The sequence below is a fragment of the Engraulis encrasicolus genome, chromosome 6, assembly GCF_034702125.1.
Source record: "Engraulis encrasicolus isolate BLACKSEA-1 chromosome 6, IST_EnEncr_1.0, whole genome shotgun sequence".
Classification (NCBI taxonomy): domain Eukaryota; kingdom Metazoa; phylum Chordata; class Actinopteri; order Clupeiformes; family Engraulidae; genus Engraulis; species Engraulis encrasicolus.
Genome location: NC_085862.1, coordinates 52,240,180 through 52,255,504, shown reverse-complemented (window position 1 = coordinate 52,255,504; position 15,325 = coordinate 52,240,180). Strand labels below are relative to the sequence as shown.

The window sequence follows — 15,325 nt, the reverse complement described above, 5'->3', positions numbered from 1 at the left end:
GCATGGCCAAATCCTGGAGAACAGCAGGCACCTTCCATGGAGGCATGATAAAATCAGTAAAATACAACAGAAACAGAAAAATCAGAAGATCTAGAAAAAACCCTCTTGAAAAGAAAAAAATATATACCTTTTTCAGTCCTTAGAAACTATGGTGCTGAAGACTACAGTCACAACAACCTCCCACCCCTCATTGCAGTCATTAGAACAGTGAATTCTCTTTGCCTTTTGCATTCTGGTTGTGTTAGAAACATGGTTACATTCATGATGTTAACGGTCAAAATTGACAGCCTTCACAAAAAAGGTAATAATACATTGATTAAAAATCTGATTTACATATTTTTTGATTAATACCTTTTAGATGTCCCTTTGAAACATTTCCAATGTGATTTAAATGTTATTCTGCTTTGTTTTAGTGATTTGTAGGCCTTTTTTCTTATCTTGCACCAATTCGTTTTCTTAAAGGGACAGTTTGGTCAATTTCAACATGCAGTTGTATTGCTCACGCTACCCTTGACTTGTCAGTACCTGGTGATGCCACATTTTTCGGCTCAGCCCTTTCCGAGATATGAGCAATTCTAATGGGGGCAGCGTTTGTTTACGTTTTTAAAAAATGAAACATAGGCCAACTCCAAATATTTTCCCAAAAGGTACTGCTGTTTGCCAGTTGTCTGCTGATGTTTTATAACCTTTTGGATGTTTTTGGGAATAAATAAAAATGTTTTTTTGAAATGTAAACAAAGAGCTGCCCCCATTACAATGACCAGGATCTCGGAAACGGCTGAAGAAGAAGAAAAATAAATCTCAGGCACTGACAAGTCCAGGGTAGTGTGAGCATTACAACTGCATGTTGAAATTGACCAAACTGTCCCTTTAACCCTCTGGAGTCTAGGGCCTCTCAGAGGCTCTCAGGCCATTTGGAACACCTTTACTTTTTTCAAACTGTAAACATCTATACTAATGTGGCACATATGGTTGTATTCTGAAAAGCCTAACAAAAAAGAATATGAGAGTAAAGTGAATGTAATATAACTGTATATAACTTTGGGAGATGTAAATTAATGGTACGGTCATTTTTGACCGAAACACTATGAATGTAACAAGTTGTTGTATCTTCCACAATTCTTTAGTAATTTCATTATATTTCATTTTGACCATTTGAATAGGTTGGCTGGAGGATATCATGAAGTGTCATTTGTGTATGATGAACAATAGAGAAGTTATTTAAGAATGAAGTTTCAAAATGGTCATTTTTTACCGTAACACAACCAGAGGGTTAAGGTATTTCAGTTAAATTTCACATGATAAAAAACTTGCCAGCATCTGGTTACTACACACATGGCCCATAAATAAAACTTTTAAAAAATGACATGATAAAGAAAAAGAATTATAGAATGAAAAAACAAGACGTGCTGTCTGTTGGTGTCTATCATGCCATAGATTACATCTCTGTGTAACAAGTAATTAATCCCAATATTGTGCAAAACCTTGACTTTTGGCTACACCCTCAACAACTAATCTCCCATCAGTAGCCGCACCTGCAAGACATACAGACGTAATGTAATCCACCATTCACACCAAATGTAAATATTAGCAGCTTTTATATTAGAGCTTTTAGCAGAGGGATAGAAAAACTAATTTATCATCAATATAATGCATCTAAAAAGCACACAAGATATCTTGTGTACTTAATTGGATGAGAATGATTGTGGAGATCATCATATTAAGCATCATTATTTGGTGAATGTTTGTCCAAAAGGATTGCCCAACTGTCTTGTCAGTGTGTGCCTCCCCAACTACTCTCTGAAAGAAGTTCAGTAAGACTTGAAGACTTATTATTAAGACATAAGACTTATACTTGAAGACTTTAAGACTTATCCATCCTTATTTCTAATTTTGAGATGTAGCACATGTCAGTGTCCATAATGATTTTGGTGACCAAATAGGCTACTGTTTATTCAGATATTATTCAATCAATGGGATTGAAAAAGTCTCATGAATATGAGTGTTTTTCCTTTTGGGGGATAAAAATATCACTGTAACTGTTGTGGTAGTGGTTTGTGGTAGTGGTGGCTACAAGGGGTGGTTTTTTTTAGCAACTAAAGGTTTTGATTCATTCCGTTTTATTCGTAGCTAAAAGTTCCTCAGGTTTGGCATATCCAAAGAGTCTGAAGTCAGCTTCGTACACTTCGTAGAGCCGTCTCCGCCACGTGTGAGGGATGTTGGCAAAATAGTCAGTGATCCAGGTATTCTTTGTTAGAATCCGATTGCTAACAGGAAAATTGACCAAATTGTCGACACCTAGAGTCCGCAGCAAGTGTTCAGCATCCTCGTTCTGTGTCTCCAGCTTGCCCACAAAGTCATAGTTTATCTGGCATGGGTGGCACATGCGGTATACCTGTTTCCAGTGGGGCTCATAGGGGACCAACTTCTCTGTCTCGGGGTCCAGAAGATACTGGATGAAGTGAGAGAAGTTCATAACCCCAGCCGCTAATGCCTGCTCATGTGTGGCTGGAGGGTTGGGGTACTTTCCGTACCGCTTGAGCATGTCCACACCATACATCTTGTAGAAAACTTCGTTCAACTCCTCAAACTTGTTCCGGAAGGCAGAGATGAGCCTGACAAAGGGGTCTCTGACAAACAGGAACTTGGTGTACTTTTTCAGCTTGATATTCATCATGTCTCGTGAGAAACTGCCATAGCGCTTCCCGAACTTGTCAAAGGTGAAGTGCAGGCCAAGATTGTGGATCTTTGCGCCGGGGACATCCTGGGGATTCTGGTAAGCCACACCATCAACCAGGCGCTGGCTCAGCACAGCCATAACACTCTTCCAGTTGGTGCACGCCACCTTTGGCACAAAGCAATAGATGACCTCATGCTGGTCATCCACAATCAGGTGATCCAGCAGCCTATCAGGAAGATCATCAAACTTTAGATTTTTGCCGGGGAAGTTGAACATGCTGTCAGCACTGCAGACACTACGCAATGTCTCTTTACGCTCCTCTTGCCTTTGTTTGACCTTCTGTGAAATTGGGGTCAAGTGAATTTTCCACTCACGCTTCAAGAATTTGCCATTCTCCTGCTCAGCTGAGTCTTCTAAGAGCTGGTTGGCAAAGGCATCCATGTCAAACTGGAATGAAGGCTCTGACTTCTCAAAGTCACCTGCTGGCTGCCAAGTGCTGTACAGGTAAAGGTCTGTCGCTCCCATAATGTCCCAGTAGATGGCCAGTAGAAAAATCATAGACATGGAGCCCACGATCAGAGGGATGCAGCACTGTCTGGGTCTTGTCATTTTCTCTGATGTTAACAGCGGATATCCAGTCCTTAAGTTTTAAAACCTGTGGATGGGCATGTGGTGAAAAAGGAATTGGGATTAGACAGAAGGAAGTGGAAGATCATATCCCACCACAAGAGTTCAGTACTGTAACATAATCTAGGCTTGTGAAGGACATATCATTTCAACTTATCCAGGAATTTCCTGGGGTGGTTACCGGTGAAATATTATGTTCAAATGGGCCTGGGTGTGTTGCCTTTGCAATATGCTGCCACTTTACTCTTATCTGACAATGCATGGTACATCCTATACTTTCACTTAACATTATAGGCCCTAGGGTTCCAAGTACTCTTTGCCACCTCAACTTCATGTACAATATAATAGGTCATTTAGGTCATTCCTCATCCTATTATACTTTTCCCCTCAATATTTTTTGTTTTTTTTTTCGCCTTTATTATGGATAGTGCAGTGAAGAGTTGGACAGGAAATGAGTGGGAGAGAGACGGGGGAGGATCAGGAAATGGCCTCGGGTCGGAAGTGCCTTACCGTTTGAGCCGTGTCGGCTGGGGCCCACCTACTGACACTTTTGCTAATTTTGGAATTAAAGGGGTCATCCGGTGTGAAATGACTTACGTTGTGTTAAAACATGATGATGAGCCCTAACTTTTGCTACATACCTCGCCTCCGTAGGTCCCCTACATTCTGAAGTCCGAGCGCTAATCAGAATTCCAGGGCTAGGTGAAATTTAGCTTCTGCTGTGATGGACCGGCACCTGTTTAGTCATCGTTATCAATCTCTTTCCACCCATTTACGAGGCTCAAAGTTGCTCAATACTTCATTACGCAGAGTCGCAAGGTTGTTGACATGTAAAATGAGGCATAGAGTACTTTGCTAGTGCACAGTTGAAACAGGGCTGTATGTAGAGGCTGTATCACAGCCCGGCTACAGCCTGCACCACAGAAGGTCTACAGTACAGACACTTCACTCACCACATTTCCGGGTGGTACTGCACTCTAGGAGCACCAACGGGTGAGTGCAGACTCCGTTCGGAATGAATTTGACTGCGCTCCCACGACAGCGCCCTCTAGGTGTACTGCAGGCATGGATCGAGTGAGTGGAGTGTCTGTAACTGTAGAGTGGTGCAGGCTGTAGCCGGGCTGTGACGCAGCTTCTACAAACGGCCCTGTTTCTAAACTAACTGTGCACTAGCAAAGTTCTCTATGCCTCGTTTTACATGTCAACAACCCCGCGACTCTGCAGAATGCAGTATTTAGCCACTTTGAGCCTCTTAAATTGGTAGAAAGTAGAGATTTATAACGATGGCTAAATAGATAGGGGACCTATGGAGGTGAGGTATGTGCAGTGTTAATTTCGTCAGCTTTTTTTAATTTAGTCTTAGTCTTAGTCACAATGACGAAAATCAATTTTAGTCTTAGTCATATTTTAGTCATTGCCTTCCCAATTTAGTCTTAGTCTTAGTCAAAATGACGAAAATCAATTTTAGTCATAGTCAAATTTTAGTCATTTTAGTCATTTTAGTCAACATTTCAAATTTTAGTCAACATTTCAATTTTTAGTCATTTTAGTCAATATTGTGTAAAATAAATAACCTACAATGGCTATTGTTATTTCACAAAGTATTACTAATATTGCCTATTGCAGCAAATATTCACCTTGTTACTTGGTCATTTTCCACCAAAACCCAAATCAGTAATTTCAACATCATAGAGCAAAAGAGCATCACACACACACACACACACACACACACACACACACACACACACACACACACACACATCCAGGTGCAGGCTGCTCTCTCTCTCTCTCTCTCTCTCTCTCTCCTGTCTCTCTCTCACTCTCTCTCTCTCTCTCTCTCTCTCTCTCTCTCTCGTGCATTAGAAGCTGCTGCATATTATATTTCATTTTGAGTTTGATCACGGAGGAAGCTACATGCTCTTCTTCACCTGACCGCGGGACTTAAAGCCTGCAGATTGCCAATGCCGGCAGTGGGACCAGACATCCCAAGTCTGCATGAAGTTCAAGAGGTCTCCCTGATAGTGGCTTCCCGATGACCACGAGTCAGATAAAATACTGCTGATGGTAGACTATGCAAGTTAGCGGTTTTTGTTTTCAATTGGCAATGCGAGCAGAGAACGATAATGACTCGTGAGGCATGTGTGGAATAGGCTTAAATAGATTGCGCGAGCACGCTTCGTATGCCCTGCAAAAGTCCCAGGAAAAATAGTTAGGCAGGGGGGGTATGCGGACTGGACGATAGAAAGGACACGCACATACAAATATTTAAACACTAATGCTGTTTTGTTTGTCGGGGATGTCGAGGCTCGATAAGCATGACCTGGAAAGAGTTTTTGGAACTTAGGAAGACGCTGAAGACGCACGGAAATGCTGTCGACTTCCTTGGGTCTTTTAGCGTTGCTCTCGACGAGAACAAGTTTCAAATCTCAAAAGTTTAAAACTCCTTAGCGATCGCCCATCCATTGATTCTTTTCAAAACTGGGCTACAGCCGTGCCTCTGTTACATTAGACAGGCCAACTTTCCCCCTGCTGGCGCGCGCTCCCGCGGTGACTGATTTAAATACATTCACAAATCCGACCTGCATGATTTGCTTGCTGCCTACTGATATGGTTAAACAACAAATAAAGCAAACATTATTAAAAAAGAACAGACAACGAACGCCGGGCTAAGACAGCCTAAGTGAAAAGGAGAATAGTGGAAGCTCGAGGAGGTTTAGAATGACAGTATCAGAGGAGGATTGGCGCGACTGTCATTACCTACTGCAGAAACACATGTCTTCGTCATGGATAAGAGGGTTGTTGAACATGTTTCAAAATGAACACTTCCCTCAACGTCGGCTATTTTTTCTCTTTCTCTGGGAATGTTTTCGGACCTAAACTCAACTTAAATGGACTCACTGAACTATAGGCTACAGAACTACTGACTGAGCCGCGCCATGCATTGGCTGCCAGCAGATACAAGCGAGGCGACACAGCCTGAGCACGCAATCACCTATGAAGTTCAAGACACTAGGCCTATATTACAATTACAAATTACAAATTATTTATGAATAATTATATATTTTTAATGTCCATTCGTCCATGGCTTGTAAATTTCGTCTCGTCTTAGTCTGCTTGACGAAAATATTTTTTTATTTTCGTCATATTTTGATTTGCTTGAGGCAATTTTTAGTTCGTCGTCGTCTCGTCATCGTCAAGGGAAAAAGGGGCGTTGACGAAATATTTTCGTCATCGTCGTGGTTGACGAAATTAACACTGGTATGTAGCAAAACTTAGGGCTCATCATCACGTTTTAACACAATGGAAGTCATTTCACACCGGATGACCCCTTTAATTGTCTGAATAAATCTGATGGTAAAGGATTTTCACTGACATTAAATAAATACACTACTGGTCAAAAGTTTTAGAACATCGCAATTTACCTCCACCACACACACTATTTTTTTTAACAGACATTCGAGCTTCAATTTTAGTTTTACCTATTTGATGTTGGAGAAAGTGATAATGGAGTTAATTCTTAGGCAATACATTATATTACCATTACATTTAGACCAAAAATAGGAGAATTTATTGTAAAACTTTAAAGTGATACTGTACCATTTTTAGAAATAAACTCATATTAAACCTCCCCTTGAGTTAAATTATTGGGTTTTACCTTTCTCCTGTACTTCCTAACGTTCTCTAAACGTTCTCTTTTTACCTCCAAGCTACCAGTTAACATTGAGTCCAAAGAGACCAGCTAGCCGCCAGCTGGTCTCATGGGACTCAATGTTAGCTGCTAGCTTGGAGGTAAATTTGCTGGCCAAACTCCCCTGTCCCCTCCCGTGAGCCCTATGAGTCCTATGTGTGCTCATGCCAAACCATAGTGTATATTGATGGATGGTATGCCTATCATGTGAAAGAGGATAACCTGAACTTTCCGGCAACATGTGATGCTTGCATCTGTCTGCCTCTATTTTGCTTTGAATTTCTCAGGGAATGCGAAAATGTCATGCACCGTTCAGAAACAGAAACAGAGCTAATGGTTCTATGCATTCTATAGGCTACTGCACCAAATGAATGTCTTTAAATCAATATTGATTAAAAGCTGTATTCCTGTTTAGTATTCCTATGTAATACTGTATGTCCCTATGTATAACCCTATGTGGTACAGGTTGTGTGGCTTTCTAGCTTCTGTCCAGTCCATCAAACCTTTCTTTGACTTCCGGCTGTCCGATATTACCTTTCTCTTCTAAGCTATTCATTGGAAGTGCATGATTTGAATTCCAATAAATAGCCTACCTGGGAAAATGAGGGTGTTCTAAAACTTAAGCCAACTTAAACCATAAGCCAACATTCAACAATAGTCCTCTGCCACAGGGAGCCTACAGGACAGAGGGTTCTGACGTCTGGCCAGATGCGTTGCACAACTTCTTGCGTAGTTCACTTCCAGAATGTATGCTGCTCAGTCGCAAATGTTATCCTTTTTATGGGCATTTTCCACCATCATCAATTTCTGTGTATTCATTATAACTGGGAAAATGTCAATTTTCATAATAAAAAGGTGGATGCTCCCTTTTGAATTTTCAGCAATAGACACTTTGGTGCAAAACGTGTTGTGTTAACCAGTCAAACCAGTAAATATTAGTTTAGAACTTAGTAAATATTCATGATGAGATCAAACTTGGGAATGAGCAGTTCAAAACAGGCACATGCTGGACAAGATTACACATTTAGGTTGGCTTTAAAATAACTGAAACAGAATTTTAAAAATATCAGACAAAAACCTCTATTCTCCGAATACTAACCCCTCCGCTCATGTCATCCTTTATGGTTTCCTTTATTCATTCATTCATAGTTGCAGTAAACTGCATAATCACAACGCTACTCTGACCACAGTAATACCATGTTAAAGCTGAAAAGACCAGGCTATGGCCCTCAGCTACACAACTGTGTATACATGGATGCGCTCTATGAATCCAGCATAAAGGATATCATCTAGGCATACAATTGAGCACAGCACACCCAATTTGCAGAACACACTGGTTTGTTTACAATATGCAATTTTTTTCCCCATGACTTGAGTTTAATCAACGATAGACTGCGTCTTTATGATCATTTGCTCACTTTTTTAATCATAAATTCCGTAGGTTTGAAACTGAACAATGACATAAAATAATAAATAGTGAAAAGGTCAGTTTCAACTCTTCTGCTATCATCTCTGTAACCTTCCAATATATTCTTTTTTCTAAAAGACGAATACAACCATTGACCTGTACACCCATTCAGTTGAAAAGTGCTGCTCTCCCAGTGCTTCTGCATAGGGAGAGAGGTGAGGGTGGCAAAGTGGCACGTATGTACAGTACAGTAGCTAACTCAGAAGGAAACTGACAAACTGAGGAGTACAGTGGACCAAAATCAAAATCGCGTTGCCAAATTCAATATTTATTAAAATATGGACTGAGCAAATGTGCAAATTTCACAAACACTTGCTTCCATCATGCAATGTATGGTAGTTCAAATGTGACTAATATACCATTTACTGTTTTATGAATTTGCAGTGGGAGATGTCATTACTGATGCAGCTGTAGGCCTCTGTGTTATTATGCAATTCTATGCCCAGCTATCATTTCAGTGATGCACAAAAGTTTGCATTCAAGTCATATTACTACATACTAGCATGTGCAACTGTAATATACATTTGAAATGATCATGCAGGGTGCAGTAGTTTAATACTGAAGCATAATTACAAAACTAAGCACAATTTCTATGGAGGACTTTATCAGGCTAGAGCTAAAAGGATCGAAAACTGCATATTTTAGACTGAAATTGAATTTGAAAACAATGTCTTTGTGATGAACTCACCTCTCCATGCGACTCCTTTTTGACAGTACACCTCACGCTGAGACGGGATATGCGACTACTTCTGCCCACAATGAGTATGGCAAGGCCACTTTATTGGTGAATAGCCTAGTGTCTCAGCTTGCTCAGCTGGTTCTAATTGTAAGCATATCCTGAAACTTTTGAAAGGACCCCGGGCTGCATAATGCCTTGCTCGTCCAAGATTAAAAAAACAAAACACTATTGTTTACCTTTGGCTTGGGGAAGATGTGGCTGCCTTACACATACACTACGGGTGCATTCCAATATGTGCCCTTGCGTCCTCCACTTGTGCTTGTGGCCTCGTACCAGGAAGTAATATTTCGTGATGACATCACTGACAACAGCATTATATTTCAATATCTCACAAAAGCTCAATTGTAAAGTCATTTTTCAAACAGAATGGTAAATGAAGAATAGTCCCCCAAAAATTGTTTTGGCTAGGCTGACAGAGGGAAAACTTAATTGTTTTCTCCACGGAGGCAGGTCATCAGCAAAACGTGAGGCCACAAGCCCAAAAGGAGGACGCAAAGTTGGATATTGGAACGTACCCTACATGACCAACTATGTGCAACTACACCAACTACACCCTTGGGACAGACTTTTACATAACTTTTAGGCCATGAATGCTTCCAACTGCCTCCAGCTGTCCCATTGGCTTAGAAGCCTCTTTATGCACGGTACAGCTCCTAGGGTTAGTGTTGCAAGAAGTGAAAAAACTCGTTGGATCCAGCCTTTAATTTTCATTGGAGGATCTTGGAAAACTTCCAAAATCCAAGGACAGGTGAATGGTGAAACTTCAGCAAAATTAAACCTAGCAGCACACATTCTTGTTCTTGTTTTTATTGCTGAGCAGTGACCCATGGCTCTCTTTGAAACAATGACAAAAACCACAGACCAGTCTTTAGTCTTTTGGCTCCACTATGCTAAGTCTATCATTAGAAAATAGATACTAAATTCTAATACTAAACGAAAGAATGCTATAGCAATTTAAAATGCCCTGAACAAAACAATCCCTAACCTTAATCTGTCAATAAAGTTTTTGAGAAATACCTTTTCCGGTTGGTTGAAAGGCTGTCAAATTAATGCTAAAGAATACTGTGACGAGACCAAAACCCTAACCCTAACCTGTCAGTAAGAAATGTTTTTTGAGAAGGGAAATCTTGAAAAAACACAAGACTGTGGAACAGAGCTATGGGAATACAGAGAAAGCACTTCCGTGAGTCCAGGGGCACGGAATTTTGGCAAAATGAAACAGTTTACACATTAACAACATCACACGGTCTGCTTATTTCCACCTACGCAACATTAACCATCTCCGCCCCTCTCTCACTTCCCATTCTACCTTCATTCTTGTACACAGTCTTGTCACCTCCCGCATTGATTACTGTAATTCTCTCCTCTTTGGTCTCCCTCAAAAATCTCTCCACAAGCTCCAACTGGTCCAGAACTCAGCTGCCCGCATCATTACTAAAACCTCTTCCTGTCACCATATTACCCATGCACTGGCTCCCTATCAAATATAGAATTTATTTTAAAATACTTCTCCACACCTTCAAGGCTATCCACAATCTTGCCTTTTTGTTTCTCTCTATACAGTGTCCTTGAGTGTTTTGAAAGGCGCTTTTAAATAAAATGCATCATTATTATTATTATAGTTTCTGTGAAACTGACACAGATTTGGTGTCCCAAAGGTCTGTGTCCATTCCACAGAATCCTGAGAGATCATGTTGTTCTGTCAATATGTTACTGCAAACATACAGTATACAAATACAAAAAAAGATTTACCCTGTATCTGTTTAATCTTTGATTTGTGTTTCAGCGCTAGAGAAGCCTCTTTTTGTGACATGGGATACACGACTGATAAGGAATGACACATCACGCACCCTCAGGCTATCATGGGAGGTAAGGCAGCAGTAGAGACTCACATGTTCAGGTAGCCTACCCAGATAGGCAAGGCGGATATTCTTATTACATTACACTCAGCTGAAAACTTTTATCCAAAGTGTCTTAGAGTTTGGTAACGTGGGGTTAGGTGCCTTGCCTTCCTCAGGGGCGCGTGATTCCATAACCGACTCCCCACCCTAGGCCAGGTCTGTCTTTTAATCTACAATGAAGCAGTAGCCTACTTCGAAAAAGAAAGCACAGAACAATATTCAGATGAAGATGTAGATTTAGGATGTGACAGATGTGATAATTAAAAGGTTGGAAATGATTGTTTTTGCAACATATTCTGTGATTCTAGACGTTGCTCTTAAACCATTTGTGCCTGAAATTCTCTATCTCCCTACCTCTATCCATGTACCACCATTGGTGGCACAGACCACCACTCTGCATGCTTCTGACCACTTGGACTTTAAGTCTGTATTATCTGTTACCTGCTTGGACACTTGGACTGAAATGTTATCTGTTGTCTCTCTGTCTGCATACTATGCATACTCAGCATACTACTTTGTGTGAGTGTCTGTATACAGTAGTCATTTTGTAGTTTTTCTATTAGTACTTTATTTCTATTTTATATTTTGTTGTGTGTGCCTTGCAGGGAGGCTGTAAGTGTCATTGTACTGTGTACAGTATATAATGAAAATTAAGGCTTTCTTTTATATTTCTATTTCAATTCTATTGCCTCCCTCCCTGCCCCCTCCCCACTCATCTCATCTCCTCCATCCCCCTCTGTTTGCATCTTTTTGACCCAGGCCTATAGAAATATCATTAAAAAAGGAAAAATTCATACTTCATAGTCACCCTCATCTTCCTTTCATCCTACTTGTGAATTTCTGTGTATATGATTTTTGAGGGTGAGAGATACAGAGAGGGAAAGGCAAGAAGCTAGAAACTGAAGAAAGAGATTAAACTCAATTCATGATTCATGATACGATTCAATTGATACTATTTTACTCAAGCAAAAAAATGAAAAAGTGTCTACAAGACCCGAACCTCCAACTTTTCTCAATCTACTCTGTTCTATTCTATCATGTATTCTTCTATTTTAAATTCGAATGTGTATTATTCTTGTGTATTAATTCTATTGTGTATTATATTATATCCCCACTCACTCACCTCTTCCAGCCGCCTTCTCTGGGGGAGAGTGTGGGGGGTGTGAAGTATCATCTCTCCCTTGACACCTGGCCCTGTGACAAGAAGCCAACTGTGCTCCAGCTGGTCAACACCACCCATCACAGCCTCCCCATCACCCTGTCGACTGCAAACATCACCATCCATGCCATCAACAACGTGGGCCAGTCCCCCAGGCGCATCGTCACTGTACCCCCCGTCCCACACCTGCCAGGTAGGCTACTGCGTTGCATTACATTACATCTGGCATATGCTTTTATAAGCGACGTACAATTTAACTACTACTACTACTACTACTATTACTACTATTACTATTACCACATCTGGGTCTCAAGTAGAAATAATGTTGCGGGTGTAATTAAAACACCAGCAGTATGTTTTGGGGGATGTACAGAATCTAAGAAATTGGAAATTCAAATAAAAAATTACGCTCATCTAGATTTATGGCATCTGGCTGCATTTCATGCAACGATCTGAGGCTCATGAAAGTTAGAATCATATCTGAACGAATGAGCCAATCAGGATCGCTGGATGGGATTTTCCATAGATGGGCGGCGCTATGGCTCTTCTTCCACCTGTCATTCTCAGCTGTACCACGGGTCGAGCTCAATGGGAGTGGCTGAAGTGGCACATCAGTAAAGATGACAGACAGATTGTTTATCCAATATCAAGGACTTTTGATAAGGAGCCTGGAAATGTGTCGGTTGTGAGGGATACCCAGATGGTATCATGAAGACGAAACATAGCAACTGGCAAGACTTAGGTTCCTTAACAAGCTTTTACTAACAGGAATAGTTGTATGATTTCCCTCAATCCCATACTGTGCGGTAGAGAATATTCTGTCTTCTGCATCTTAAAAAGTCAGCACTTAACTGTAGTCATACTTTAGGAAGCAAACATATTTCACTTGCACCTTACAAACAGCATTTACACTACTTCACATTAACTGAAGCCTGATTGTACTTCTGCTGCTATGTGTTTGTTTGTGTGTGTTGTGTATTTGTCCATTAATATGTTAATCCTGTGGGGATTAATAAAGTCTCTCTTTCTCTCTCTCTCTCTCTCTCTCTCTCTCTCTCTCTCTCTCTCTCTCTCTCTCTCTCTCTCTCTCTCTCTCTCTCTCTCTCTCTCTCTCTCTCTCTCTCTAGTCTTCTTATTGCACACACACAGTGTGTGTGTGTGTGTGTGTGTGTGTGTGTGTGTGTGTGTGTGTGTGTGTGTGTGTGTGTGTGTGTAAATTGTTAGTTTTAACTGCTCAGTGTGTGTGGGTGTGTCTGATTATTGTCAATGTCTTATTATATATTTAGCTTAACTGCACATTGGAGACTGGTCAAACGCAATATCAAACTTCTGTGCTAGACCTATTAGGGTCTACATAGATTTTTGAAAGTAAAGTACACTTGACTTGACTTGACACGACTTGACTACTGCTCTGTACAACACTTCCTAGTTTGCCCTGTGGAGAGCACTCTCAAAATGGAGTCTGTGAAGAAGAAGAAGAAGCTGAAGAACATCTGCTGGGAATGGTACCGCCTAGAGGATGGACAGACCCGGCCAGCAGTAGTGTACAACGACACCCAAAGGAAAACAACTGACATTAAAGCGGGTAAAGCCAAGAGAGTTATCTCTGTTAGCCTGATTATCATCAACTTTCAAATCTTTTCAAGACTTGGTCTGACCAAGAGCATAACGGTTATAGTTTCCCAAATGGCATGGTTGACCTGCCTCCCTCGGTTTGCTACTGGTTGAGGCCAGAAAAGGCTGTGCCAAAACTTAAACCAAAACTTTTCTTAGTCCCAATAGAACGTCTCAGCTTAAACCACGTCACAGCTTTGAAAACGCCTCTACCCTGGGCCATTGGAGCTGCTCAAAGTTGATTGGTTCCTGACAAACTGGGTGGAGTTCCCGATTTCTCCAGAACTCAGACACATTATTTGTATCACTCCTGGCTTGACTAGTAGCAACGTCAAAGATATTGCCTCACTTGGAGGGCGTGGCCTGGCTAGGTATAGCCAAGAGAGTAATCTAGTCAGTGGCCACATCTTGTTAAAGGATAGCTCCGGTGTAAAATGAAAGTTTCACCATTGATTTCCCATGCCCCAAAATGTATCTAATGATGAGCCATTCCGAGAAATGCTGCACAGTTATGGAGTTATCTTATTTTATACGGTAGTCGCGATCCCTCAGAGTTTTTATGTCAGTTTCGTCCACTTCTAATGCTATTAGCCATTCCCGTAATATGGCTGGTTTAGACAGTGGCAGTCGGTGAAAACTGTCGGGGTTCCAGCTTTTCATTTTACGGCCGCAGCCGGGATAAGAACACACGCGGACCATGTTTACCTAGCCACCTGATGGAGTAGCCTGCATCCGGGTCAGACTAGAGAGTTGCAACAGTGAGACACCTCTGAAAACACTGGCCAGTGAAAAAGACTGTGTGGTCCGATGATCTTCTCTGTGCTTCGGTTTGAATGACGAGACCTTTGTGATGAAGTGTGTAGCGTTTTTGAGGTTGTTTATAGCGGGGAAACATCAGAAAATAACAAATTGGCCCCGCCGCGATGCATTGGCTGTGTTATTCGCCAAAAAGCTTAAAATAAGCTAACTCCATAACGCGCAGCATTTCTCGGAATGGCTCATCATTAGATACATTTTGGGGCATGGGAAATCGATGGTGAAACTTTCATTTTACGCCGGAGCTATCCTTTAAAGTGTGTGACATTCACCACGGTTCTTCCTCAGACTGAAACAGTAATTAGAGCATTACATTACACTTGTTTGACGCTTTTATCCAAAGCGACTTAAAAATATTTACACGTTACAGTCCCTGCAGGAATGTGGGGTTAGGTGCCTTGCTTTTAAGGGCGCCTCAGTCATGGAGTGTGGTAGGGAGAGGAAGGGAGGGATTTGAACCGGCAACACACTGATCTGAAGCCCATTTCCTTAACCATTACGCCACGGATGCCCAACTGAGCAACTTACCCTTAAACCATTGATGAATATGAACAATGGAACTTAATAGAATGGGCATGTAGTCATGTAGATAACGCTTTGGCCTAATGTGCTTGCACACTAATCTTTGTGACA

General features: G+C 41.2%; 2 protein-coding genes across 2 annotated transcripts in view; one reads left to right on the top strand and one right to left on the bottom strand.

Moving 5' to 3' along the window:
* Positions 1 to 953: 953 nt before the first annotated feature.
* On the bottom strand, positions 954 to 9,215 carry LOC134450462 (carbohydrate sulfotransferase 12-like). Its single transcript, XM_063200306.1, has 2 exons — positions 9,152 to 9,215; positions 954 to 3,335 (listed from the first exon to the last, which is right to left on the bottom strand). The coding sequence occupies exon 2, from the start codon at positions 3,287 to 3,289 to the stop codon at positions 2,111 to 2,113; it is 1,179 nt and encodes a 392-aa protein (XP_063056376.1). The 5' UTR covers positions 3,290 to 3,335; positions 9,152 to 9,215; the 3' UTR covers positions 954 to 2,110.
* Positions 9,216 to 13,711: 4,496 nt separating this feature from the next.
* Positions 13,712 to 15,325, top strand: part of il12rb1 (interleukin 12 receptor subunit beta 1) — an 11,755-nt gene continuing 10,141 nt past the window's right edge. Inside the window, exon 1 of the mRNA XM_063200305.1 lies at positions 13,712 to 13,847. Within this exon, the coding sequence (XP_063056375.1) occupies positions 13,718 to 13,847 (130 nt within the window). The 5' untranslated portion in view covers positions 13,712 to 13,717. The remainder of the gene's footprint in view (positions 13,848 to 15,325) is intronic.

Excerpts from the sequence above, each read along its gene's own strand:
- LOC134450462 (XM_063200306.1), bottom strand. The coding sequence starts at position 3,289 with ATGACAAGACCCAGACAGTGCTGCATCCCTCTGATCGTGGGCTCCATG.